The sequence below is a fragment of the Rhodamnia argentea genome, chromosome 1, assembly GCF_020921035.1.
Source record: "Rhodamnia argentea isolate NSW1041297 chromosome 1, ASM2092103v1, whole genome shotgun sequence".
In the NCBI taxonomy this organism is placed as follows: Eukaryota; Viridiplantae; Streptophyta; class Magnoliopsida; order Myrtales; family Myrtaceae; genus Rhodamnia; species Rhodamnia argentea.
The window spans coordinates 15,237,644-15,250,166 of record NC_063150.1 but is presented as its reverse complement, the minus strand read 5'-3'; the positions used below and the strand labels follow the sequence as shown (position 1 = coordinate 15,250,166).

At 40.1% G+C, this 12,523-nt stretch overlaps 1 protein-coding gene across 5 annotated transcripts; it reads left to right on the top strand.

The window, feature by feature from the left end:
• Nucleotides 1-1,686: 1,686 nt before the first annotated feature.
• LOC115753259 (serine/arginine repetitive matrix protein 2) lies at nucleotides 1,687-11,616 on the top strand. 5 transcript variants are annotated; one of them, XM_048285788.1, is made up of 8 exons: nucleotides 1,716-1,805; nucleotides 2,176-2,810; nucleotides 5,133-5,573; nucleotides 5,764-5,787; nucleotides 5,881-6,277; nucleotides 8,521-10,002; nucleotides 10,108-10,995; nucleotides 11,237-11,616. In XM_048285788.1, the coding sequence occupies exons 2-6, from the start codon at nucleotides 2,285-2,287 to the stop codon at nucleotides 9,959-9,961; spliced, it is 2,829 nt and encodes a 942-aa protein (XP_048141745.1). In that variant the 5' UTR covers nucleotides 1,716-1,805; nucleotides 2,176-2,284; the 3' UTR covers nucleotides 9,962-10,002; nucleotides 10,108-10,995; nucleotides 11,237-11,616. The 5 variants fall into 5 exon arrangements, with proteins under 5 accessions (XP_030547660.2, XP_048141745.1, XP_048141709.1 ...); XM_048285752.1 differs by having other exon boundaries at nucleotides 5,764-6,277; nucleotides 10,108-10,637; nucleotides 10,921-10,995; XM_048285716.1 differs by having other exon boundaries at nucleotides 5,764-6,277; nucleotides 10,108-10,651; nucleotides 10,921-10,995.
• The last annotated feature ends 907 nt before the right edge of the window (nucleotides 11,617-12,523 follow it).

Genomic DNA, 12,523 nt, shown 5'->3' with positions numbered 1-12,523 from the left:
CTTCCTTTTTTGGGCGACAAACATCATCCCAAGAAACTTTCGCCCCACCACTCCAGAAAAATGGCCTAAGGATGCATATCGATGCGGTCTAAGATTGATCTAGGCAAGATGAAAACACTTGCCCAATATACATGAATAGCATTTGAAAAATTATATTTTTAAATATATATTTACATCTCTTAAAAAAAGAAACGAGCATAAAAAAATGGCGTAATTAGTTCACCAACACATTACAATCGCTTTGCCAAGTATTGACAATGAGATTTCCCAAGTATCGGAAGGGCAAGATGCCTTCACGAAAGCCAAGGATACCCATGATTTGATTCCGATAAATTAGTAGATCCCCGAGAAGAATATCTCACTCTTGTTCATGTTCGGTTTCAAGCACAACTAGAGAACCTATCAATTACATCCATCGAGATATTCATTTGGCGATCATCGGTTTTTACGACAACGTCTAAATTATATGTTTATGGCCAGCAACTAGGGCGATGCTAAGGAGGGATGAGGTGAGAGAAAATCCCACTTTTTAAATTTGCTTTTTAGTTGATTCTAAGTCGATGGACATTTTTTTTGCGGAAAAAAAAAATACGAAGAGAGATGGCAAATTCAGTTCCTAAGAGTCACGTAGGCTAATAAAATGCAAGAAAAATATGAAACGGACTTTGTCAGAATTATATTTTTAAATATGAGATTATACATTTTTTATAAAAATTGACGAACATAAAAAAAAAAATCATTTGTGAGGATATATTTTTTAAATTATTGATGGGATTTTGCCCATGATGAATTATTTTTATTGATAAATTATTTCAAACGATATAAGCGATTATTTATAGGAAAATATTTTAAAATAAAGGGAACCTAGAATTGGGTTTTGACAAATTGCTATCTCCGGCGAGTGGGGGTGATGGCTATGCGGGGTGGAGGTGAGAGAAAATTTGAATTTTTTTTTTATGTTTTTTCAGTTGATTCTAAGTCAATGGACATTATTTTTGGTCGGAAAAAAAAAAAACGAAGAGAGAGAACAAAAGTTCGAAGTCAGGTGAGGCAAAAAAAAGGGCAAGAGAGACATGAAATTTCCCCGTGATAAATATAGGTTGGACTTTGTCGGAATCTCTAATTGGTATATGCATAAGGTTATACAGTTCAACAAAAATGGAGGATTAGATTCTTTTATTACAATGTCAAAAAATCCATTAAGACTTTAGTGAATGCTTCCAAAATATTTTGTTAAGCAATTAACTAAAAGAATGTTGACATAATGCTAATAATGACGGGAATTTGAATGTCTCTTGATCATCTTAAATCGCTCGTTTAATGAAGCCGTCGGACATTAAGTGCGGCGAGACAAGGTCATAAGAGCTCGCTTCGCAAGACTTCATATTGGTCGAGTAAACAGAAATCTCGAATGGCTTCAAACGTAGCCGATACGCTCGATCGTAATGTCCAAGTTCTCTTCCTCATTCCGAACCTCGTGTTTCTTGCTTCGGATCTATATGAAAACCCGCTTAGCGGAAGATTTGTTACTTCCGATTGCCGGACCTATTCCGACTCTATCCGAGAACTCCCTCGGATCCACTTCTGTATAAGGTTGCCTATTCCCCGTGCTATATATAATCAATACTTTCGTTAAAAATAAGAGATTTAATAGCAAAATATACCTCTAGGTTGGCATGAATCCACGACCTTATTCTATGTATTGTGTCCTTCATATATAAGGAAGGCTAAGCCGGTTTTCTCGCCCACTTCCTCTTATCCAACGCCGAACCATCTCAACCTAGCGCTGCCGCCGGCCAAATCAGGTACTTCCTCCCGCTCTCGCTCTCTCTTTCTCGTCGTTTGATCAAAACGGGTTTCGCCCATTCTCGCGCACACCTGCTTGATTGCCGTGGAACTTCGATCCCCTAATTCATCAGCCGCGACGAGAATGCTTTTGCGCTCGCTAATCCGAATCGTTTCGAGTCGCTGCTCCAATCGATCCGCGTGATGATTCTCAACATCGTCGTTCCGATGCTCGCGTGTGTCGATTCGTGAGTTACCGAGTAGGAGCACGGTGGGTTCAGCTGCTTCGATGGGAGAAGTTGAAGTCCGTAGTTGCTAGGGTTAATTAAAGAGATCCTCGAAGTTTTAAGTTTTCCCATTGTGATTGCATGAATCTGATCCTTGTTGTGGCGTTACTGATGTTTTGGGCGGGATTAGATTGAGGAGGCTTTATTATTGTGCGGTTTCTTTCTTGGATTTGCATTGAGTGGTTGTGAAGTTTTGTGGACCCTAGGTTTCAATGGCGGATCGTAATAACGTGGTTGCTAAGCCTGTTTGGATGAAGCAAGCTGAAGAGGCTAAGCTGAAGAGCGAGGCGGAGAAAACGGCAGCCGCAAAGGCTGCATTCGAAGCTACGTTCAAGGATGTAGAGAAGAATCATGAAAAGGAGCAGGCTTCTTCCGATAGCGAGTCTGAGGAAGCTGAGAATATGTCCAACAAGCCGATTGGACCTGTTGACCCTACGAAATGCATGGCTGCTGGGGTGGGAATCGCTGGCGGGACAGCGTGTGCACCGTCTTCTTTTATGGTCGTCACGAAGGATGCGGATGGGAGGAAAGTGCCTAACGGTGATGCACAGATCAATGTGAAGGTCGTGCCCGGCGTGGGTGTAGGGGGAACAGACCAAGAAGGAATTGTGAAGGACATGGGTGATGGGACTTACACTGTCACTTATGTGGTGCCAAAAAGAGGGAATTACATGGTCCACGTTGAATGTAATGGAAAACCTATCATGGGTAGCCCATTTCCAGTTTTCTTCAGCGGAGGTACAGTTCTTTGGTGGAATTACAAATTTTCACGTCAGATTTTTGTAATCGAGTTCAAATTCTTGACTACTTTTCAACATTACATCACTATTTTAATGCTTGCACTTTCTGTTTATCAATAGATCTTTTCTTTTTTCCCTTCATACTATTGATAGAGCTTATTGCATTTTTCATATTATTATAAACTGCTATTTTGGTTGAGATTTGTCACAAATCGATATCTAGTTAAACCTCGTTCTTATCGTATTTAAAGCATGAAAACTTGGATCTTCATAAGAAAAGTAATTCAGTATGAGCAAGACTTAACGAGCGCCTAAGATGAAGGGCTGGAGAGATTGAAGCAAGAAGCGTGTTACTGGAACCAAAACATTGAGTCATCTGATCTATTATCTTGTACTTATTTTTCTCTGTGTTACTGCTTCTTTCCGTCTTGTTTGTCATCTTTCCTGGCTTTGGACACTTTCATCGGCTAGTTCCCCTGGAATTTTTCTTAGTGTAAGTTATAAAGAAGCACGATGGTTTCATAGTCTAAAGAAGGAAAAGGTGTTGCAAATAGTTAATTTGTTTACTTATTATTTTTTTTTTGTGTCTTCCACTGTCAAAGGGTGCGTAATGTCAGCAGGCCATCCAATGCCCTTAGTTTTCTGGTAGACTTCAGTCAAAGTGGAATTGGAAGGATTTATTAGTCATTTGCTTCTTTCAAGTAAATGGCCATGAGGATTGAAAAGGGGTGTGATAAGAACTTGTGCGTCTTCCTGGCACACATCTAGAATGCAAGATTCAATGGAGGATTCTTTTCTTCTCTCTCCTCAAAACACAGATCAAATACAGTTAACCAAAAACTTGATAGTTGGATAGAAATTTGGAAGGGGAGATAGAAACACTATCACATTGTAACAAAGGCGAAGCTTAAGAATTAGAAGTACAAGAGGAATCTTACTACGTAGTACTTTGAGCCGGACCACCAGCCCTGGTAGAGGCTCGCTGCCTATGCCAAATGGATCATGTGGGTTTTTTTTCCTAGACTCTTTCCCCCTATATATATATATTCATACATGATAGGATTAATTATCAACTGATTTTATGTCTGAGATCTCTGGTGCTTGTTATAAGGAGATTAGTGTATGTTTTACAAGTTCATCCTAATATCATGTACAAGCTTGCTGCAGCTAGTGTTGTTGTATGACTTTTCCTTTCTCACACTTTTGGTTGTCAAGTTGTTGATGTTGCTGTGCATCACTCTCTCCCTCTCACCAACAGAATGTTATGACACAATTCAGCTTTAGAGAATTAGAAAATGATGATTGACTCAGCAATTATACAAACTTTGTCAATTATATATGTCTTCTCTACAACCATTTTATTTTTCTTATTGAGCCAGCTCCAAGGTGTTTCTTTTCCTTCATGCGAGTATAGTTACTTGTAATTTTCTCTTGCCTTTGTAATATCTGTTAACAATAGATGAGAGGTCGGGCATAATTGTGAACTTTTCTTGTTTCAAGTTCCAGAGCAAGAGAATGATGTTTTGCCATGAAACTCATAGAGATGGAATTGCTGGAAGAGATGGATAATGAACTTTTCAAGTGAAGAAAATGCAGTTAATATTAAGTTTTATCTGTCGATTCACATGGAAATTGAGTCTCTAAAATTTGAGTGATGACAACCATAACTTAATATGGCCAACTCTTTAATGTCATAAATGGATTGTTACTGAAAGAAAAAATAGAGTACTGGATTGTACTTGATGCGTTTTACTTGGGGTGGATGCGCAATTGTAGACAAAAAAGTACTCAAGTTTGGAAAGCATGTCTCATGTAATCTTATCTGTGATGTACCGTGCACAATATCAATGCGTGTTTTAAATGGAATGCTGGTCAAGTTAAAGCTTTATGCTATCTTTGGTTGGGAGGAAATGGAGATAAATAAAAATGTTGTCAAATGCTACCCTTGTTTGGCTGGATGATTAAGAAGGATATTGAGAGAAACAAGAAGGAAGTATTTTCCTTGAGGCACACAAAATATTCACTCAAAAGTGGGTGGAATTGGAGGGAAGTAGAAAATGCACCCTTATATCCATCCTTTGTTACCCTTACTTTTGGTTTTGGGACTGAAATGAGCATAGCAAGGTCATTTAGTATATTTACTATTTGCATTTCCCTCCATGACTTTTTCATGCAACATGTTTCTGAACAAGTTAAGTTATCAGACAAAGTGTTAGGGAATTGTATTGGGGCTATGCTCTTTCCACATATGTTTCAAATACTAAGTCTGCCATTAGAGAGTTGTTCTTATTAAAAACTCTTCTACTTATGGTTCTTGCAGGTACTTCTACTGGAGGATTGCTGGGTGTGGCGCCTGCTTCCCCATTTCCTAATTTAGTTAACCAAACAATGCCAAACATGCCAAACTATACCGGTTCAGTTTCAGGTGCATTTCCAGGATTAATGGGAATGATTCCTGGCATCATATCAGGTGCCTCGGGAGGTGCTATCTTGCCTGGTGTCGGAGCATCTCTTGGGGAAATCTGTAGAGAGTATTTAGCAGGTCGATGTGCCAATACTGATTGCAAGTTGAATCACCCACCTCATAATTTGCTGATGACTGCATTAGCTGCGACCACCACCATGGGAACACTCAGTCAGGCACCTATGGCACCTTCAGCTGCAGCAATGGCTGCTGCTCAGGCAATTGTTGCAGCACAGGCACTGCAAGCCCATGCAGCGCAAGTTCAGGCGCAGGCCCAGTCAGCAAAGGATTCGACTGGTATCTCATCCATCTTTATTTCGTTTATACCCTGTGAACAGACTGTATTACTAGTGTTTATGCTGTGTTTACCATCATTATAGGGTGCATTTGGTGCTGTGTTGCATTGACTGTAACTTTGGGTTACTTCTGTTGATTGATCTCATCATTTTTGTAGGCTTATCTACATTTTGCGTGCTTTTCTTGTAAGGTTCATCAGAAAAGGATGTCAAAGGTGATGCATTGAAGCGAACATTGCAAGTTAGCAATCTCAGTCCACTTCTCACAGTGGACCAGCTGAAACAACTCTTTGGCTTTTGTGGTACGGTTGTAGATTGTACTATATCAGATTCAAAGCATTTTGCTTATATTGAGTATTCCAAACCAGAAGAAGCAACTGCTGCTCTAGCATTGAATAATATGGATGTTGGTGGTCGGCCGCTGAATGTTGAAATGGCAAAATCACTTCCCCAAAAACCAGCTACTTCTAGTCTTGGTTCGTCGTCTCTCCCAATGATGATGCAGCAAGCTGTCGCCATGCAACAGATGCAATTCCAACAGGCTTTGCTGATGCAGCAGAGTATGGCTGCACAGCAGGCAGCTAACAAGGCTGCATCGATGAAGTCTGCTGCAGAGTTAGCAGCTGCAAGGGCTGCAGAAATCAGTAAGAAACTGAGAGCTGATGGAGTGGTGATGGATGATCAAGAAACTGCAAGAAAATCTAGGTATGTTATGTTGCAATCTTTGAAATGGCATTAATAATTGATTGGTGGCATAAATAAGTCCAAACCATGGATAGACTCGTAGACAAGGCGCTGGCTGTGTTGGCAGTTGCTGATCACTGATCATAGCAGCCTCTGTTTTGTTATGGGGCCCTGCCTTGATGTAGGAAAAAGATTGGCCACCATCGTAAAAGCAACACGTGACACATTTAATGGCCATAATAGCTGTTACATCCTGTTAGAATTGGCATCTGACCAATTGCAGCTTTTTTCTTGCCTTAAAGCGAGTCTTTTTCTTTTTAAGGTCAGATGAACATGATGCCTTCTTGTCCAGTTTTCAAATCAGATATGAAAATTTTACTAATAACAAAGCTTCTGACGGAGAGCATGCTGCTGCTTTGTACCCATGCTCTTTGTTTTCATATGTGCATGCGTGTATGGATTGAGCATTGTGGGGTTTGGGGGTGTTGCTCCTCACTTCCCTGTATTTGCAAAATGACACCCACAACATTCTGTTTGTGTTTTCAAAACTTGGTCTAAATTGAATAGTATCCCAAATACACCATGCTGTGAATCTTGAAGTGGTGGGATTTTGCCTTAGTGATCAGTGATCATTATGCTTCAACACTAGGGCAACCTGGGATGCTTGAATTACAGAGTGATGGAAGTTCTGACCCCACCGGTTCCATCTCTTCCTTCTATCTGGGTTATTTCCTTAGAATATCTATTCTACAAAGAATCAAATGCTAAAGTTTTTATGATGATGGTAGTTTCCAATATGGGGTGGCGATGAGCCCGATGCCAGTGAGATCGCTGGTAGTAGGTTGGAAATTGTGGTGTTGGAAGTGAGAGTATGTAGCAATCGTAAGCACAGAGATACTCCAGATACTGGGGTGTGGAGTGAGATTGCTGGTGGTAGGTTGGAAACTTGGAGTTAGTAGTGGTGGAGGTGGGGGTGTTGTTATGGCTGTGACTTCTGATGTATTCTTGGCATCTTAATCTAGTTTCTGGTCACTTTTTTTCTGAAAGCTCCTTGTTACTCTTTTTGTCCTCTTTAGATCATTATCCAGTTATCAAGTGTTGAGGCATTTAGTTATCGTGTTTAAGACTATTTGGCTTTTCTGGAGCTGAAGAATGAGAATGATCGGATGAAGGTGAATGTTGTGCAATGCCTCATGACATCATCCTGTGCTTGAAGCTGAGGTTAACATATGGTGCAATTTTTCCCCCCGTATTGTGTGGTTGACTGAAAATATGACTATCTGCCAGAAGATAGTGAACAGAAGGGAATTTTCTTTGTCTGCCCTTTGTCTTTTCTGGAGTAGCATTGGGAGAAGCTCAATTTCTTTCTTTCCTAATGGCTTTATGTAGCATTCCCAGAACTTCAACGAGAATGTTTCACCTGTAGGAGAGCTGATTGGGTTTTACTGGTGCAGTCTTATATATGGTTGGGGAATATATATATGTATGCATACCTATGTATATGTACATATACGTATATTTGTGTGTATGTATATAAATATGTGTATGTATGTAATGTCGGAAGAGAAGAAGATATGGGCAACTCGACTAATCAAACTGACTGCATAATGTTGTAGTTTGTGCATTCCCGACAGTAGTCCAGAAAGCCACTTTTCCATGGATGTCCACAACTTTTGAGTTGGGCAACGTTAATTGGAAAAGAAACAATTGGCACAACATGGCAAACGGATTTAGGGATTGTATATGTCAGTTTGGATACGCGCAAGGCTTTGTGAATGAACGTCAGCTACAATTATATTCCCTCAGATTTTGGCTTTCTTATGTTCCAGTAATTTTGGTCTAGAACTTACGCACTTAAATGCCATCAAATGAATAATTTTTAGTGTGCTCGCTGTTGTCCTACTTTCTAGTTTATGATCACCAGTTAAGCTTCTGTGATTGTCCCCTGGTTAGCTCACATATCTACTCTTTTAACCCTCGTCTATTGTTTCTTTGTGCCACTGTAAAACAGAAGATCATTGTTTCTGATTTAAGGAAATACTTTTCTCTTAATTTTTAACTTTAGGACATAACTCTACTTTGTGCTTCCCAGCAACATAAATGCCGTCAAATTTTATTTGTCTTGAATAAGAGGAACAGTTTTACAATGACATATGCACCAGCTCTGGTTTTAAGTTAAGAACGGAAAATGAGCTCCAGATTCATGAATATCTTGTTCAAATATTGACAATTACTTATTTAATTGACTATTTGCACTTTTGCAGTTCTCCTTCAAACTCTCGTGCAAGGTCAAAATCCAAGTCCTTATCTCCTGTTAAGTACAGAGGGAGGCATAGGTCTCCTTCCTACTCACCTCCAGCCAGAAATCGGAGGGAACGGAGATCCAGATCTCCACTCAGATTTCATCATCGCTCAAGCACTGAAGGTGACCGAAGGTCACATAGAGATGTAGGTTACAGCATCGTAAAGAGTAGAAGGCGGGATTCTGATAGATCACATGATCATTATTCATCTTTTTCTAGGAGAAATAGGAGTAGGAGTGTGAGTCCTCAAAAGAGGAAATCTTATAGATCTGATTCAGAGTCGCCAAGGCGTCATCAAGAAGGTTCTCATAGATCTCGTAGATCAGCTCGTGGTAGTTCAAGATCACCAAGACGAAACCGTGAGAGCAGGTCATCTGCAAAAAGAGATGATGGAGATAAATTAGGGGAAAGAAGGTCACGGTCAAAATCTGTTGAAATTGATCGTCGTGGGAGTGAGAAAAAGGGTGACACAGGAGAGGAGCGAAGGCGGCACCGAGGGCGAAGAAGGTCCAGGTCATTATCTGCAGAAGGCAAGCATAGTAAGAGGAAGTCCTCTCCAGGAAGCCCTGGTGGAAAAAAGCAAGAGCGTAAAAGGCGTTCCAGGTCTAGATCTGTGGAACCTCATCAGTCTCTTGAGAAGGAGGAAGAAACTACTGGTGAAAGACGAAGTTATCACAGCAGAAGAAGGTCAAGGTCAAGATCTATTGGAGATAAGCATAACATGAGCCAAAAAATGGACAACAAAGATGCGAGATCAAAGCATCGTGATAGAAGACGGTCGAGATCAAGATCTCTGGAAGGTAAGCATCACTCCAAGGATAAGGTGGACGACAACAAATCTAAGGCATCAAGGCATCGTAGCAGAAGGCATTCAAGGTCAAAGTCTGCAGAGAGAAAGTATCGAAAGGATGACAACACATTAAAAGATAAGAAACCTTCTGGTTCAAAGTCTAAAGAATCAAGGCATTATTCCAGCGACGAAATGGATGGAGGTAGTGACAAAGAATTGGAGGTGCGCAGAGGACAAAAATCCAGATCAACTTCAACTGAGGTTGATCATAATAGAGAAGGATTGTCCCCCAAAAGGACAAAATCAAAGAAACCGAGGCATTCTACATCCTTGTCTGTGGACCAGGAGGATGACTTACATGATAGATGGAACAATAGCAATGTCAAAAAGTTGGACCATCATAATACCTTTGGTGATGCTCGAGATTCTGACAACGTTCCAGATTCTGATGATAATGGAAGGTTGGTTTCTGAGATTGAGCATTTTGACTTGGTTGAAAAGATGCTTGAGGAAGATCATGATGATATCAAGGGCTCGCCAAACCCAAAAAGTTACAAACAAGGAACAGTATTGCAGAGTAATGGAATCTCAATGGATGCAGAGGACCTGTAGACCCGGCTGCGGTAGATACTGGGCACTTAAGCTTTGAACTGGTAGAGTATACGATTTGAAGTTGATCTTCTCTCATTGTTCTTCTTGTTATAATTATTAATCATAATGGGTTTACATTTAGTCTGATATTGCATTTTTTCAAGCAGCTCAGGTTCATTTATTCAGCAAAATTGACTCTAGGAGAGAGACATTATATGCTCTTACAAGTAAAAGGTTTGTTTGGGGAGACAAGTCGAATGCATCCTCGCCATGTTCAGACATTATGAGAATTCTGTGTCATGTCAGTCAGAGATAGCCGTGGAGTATAAACCAATGAAGCAAACTTAAATTAGATTTAGATATGGTGCTCCTGTGATTCCAGGGCCTTCATGGGGGAAGATTGAGAAGATTGTTGCTCGAGGAAAAGATTTATCCAGTTTGAAGAGTCTTGTTTCATGTGCAGTGATAGGAATCTTGGCCTGAAGCACGGGACTTGCGCTTTAAATGGAGGACGGTTTCGTTGGAGATTGCTGTTTTAATATTTGGTTCTAAAAGTTTATGCCAGTCGCTGGCTCGTCATGAATGTGGAGATCTTTTGTTCATCTTTTGCAGGTCCATGTGGAAGTGAATGAAGACTGTTATGAGCTTGTCCCCATATGCTTTGACTATTTCAGGAAGTTTTCTGCCTTCACTTGTGGTCAGCCACCCAATGTTTGTGACGACTTTCTTTTTCGCTTGATGATGTTGGATTAATACACACTTGCTACTTTGCTATTTTATGATCAGTTTCACAATCACATGCTTAGTGCCAAGTTATCTGGTATTTTTATGTGTTGCTTACATTATTTCATTCTCCATAACTTAAAAGAAGTGAAAATGGTAATCAATTTTAGGTATATCTTTGTTTTGCTTATATGTTCTTTCGTTTCTATTGTATTTGATGGTGTGGTGGGCATGTTATATATCCCATGCACATGCAGGTCATATGTGGGGATATCTACAGAGCTCTCTTGAGATCAGTATGGACAGGGTTAAATTGCACTGTGATAATAGAGGTAAGCAGCTGTAGATCTTGTCCTTCTAGGATGAAGACATATGATATTAGGGTTTCAATGAGCGTTAAATGTCTTTCGGGTTAAGTGAGTTGATTGGGAAAAGTTGTTTTCTGTTCTGTTTGGGCATGCTTAACTTCTCAAATGTGCCATAAGCATGGTCCTTACCTGGTTACCATCTTCCTTTTTTGCTTTTCTTTTTCTCCTTTTCTCTTTTTCCTCCTTCCGTGGAACTTATCTTTAGGTAAGCTACTTTTGGATTCAAGTGAAACCAGTTGCTGGGATGGGTATTGTCACGATTGCTCCATGTTGAGCATAAGCAGATTGGCCAGCTTGGTGTATTTTAGCTAAAGGTCAGAAGCAAATGTTGATTTGAGCAGGTAATGTCCGGTTAAACTTTCCGTCAGGTGTCAGCCTTTCCACCTGATGTGCCTCATCTTATGGACATGGAGATTCGCCATGTAAAAGAAAGGCGGTCCTAGGCAAAAAACCCTTAAAAACCAATTTGAGGTTATTTTGCTTTTTGCTTTCATTCTCTTTGCAGTATAGGGCCAAACATATATCGAAATACTTGCTGGCGGTTCCAAATTTTAACACATCAATGCCTTGCGGCAGTTGCCTTTCTGTCTCTGGTGTGCAAGGGCAAGCAAGCGTGCATTTTCATTGGGTCTCTTATCTTTTTTTTTTTTGTTTGGTATTCTTTTCTCCTTTTTTCTCCCTTTGGGGTCAGAGATAACGTGGTTTGGGCGTTTGTTTATCCTTCAATTCTTAATCAACACGTGCTTCTGATGATGTTTAACTTTACGACTGGCCATAAGTATTGAGCACATGCTCTTTGGAAAAGTTTGTTTCAACTACATTTCCCAACTCCCTTTTTCTTGATATCACTTCCCAACTTTTTTTAATTTTTCATATGATCATGGAGAGGTTACTGGTTTTTCTTGACAAGTTATCATGTAACTAGTGGTTGAAGAGGATCCATTAGTTGTCCCGATGCTGCCCCTCTTTTCCTCCTGAAATTCGGTTATTTATTAGAGAACTACTTCATGTAAAGGAAACTCAGAACAACCAAGGATATTTTGTTGTTCGAGCCCCGCCTTAGCTGTGACCGGGTGTTTCATGTTCCCAATTAGATATTGACAGCATTGGTCATGCTTATTTCTTCTCTGGAGTTTCCCATGCAATTTGGTTTGGAACAAAGTGGTTTCTCGTTTTTCTTATGTGTGCCAAAACGAACTTTCCTTAGCAATTGATTTTTGCTATTTTTCTTGGTAGTTTGGGCTGAATAGTTTCTGTGCTCAGCCCTTCCCATTTGTTTTTCCTTATTTTATGCTTTTTTTGCACTTGGACGAAGCAGATCTCGTGCTTACTAGCCCTAAGAGGAGTTAAGAAGACCGATTAGCCCCTCTCCTTTAGTAAAAGGCGTACCAAAAAATTGGAAATTAACTAGATAATGCTTGAGAGTCACGTAGTCAGTATTACCAGCTTTGATCTCGATATGATCTAATGATCATCCTACTGGACTCCAATG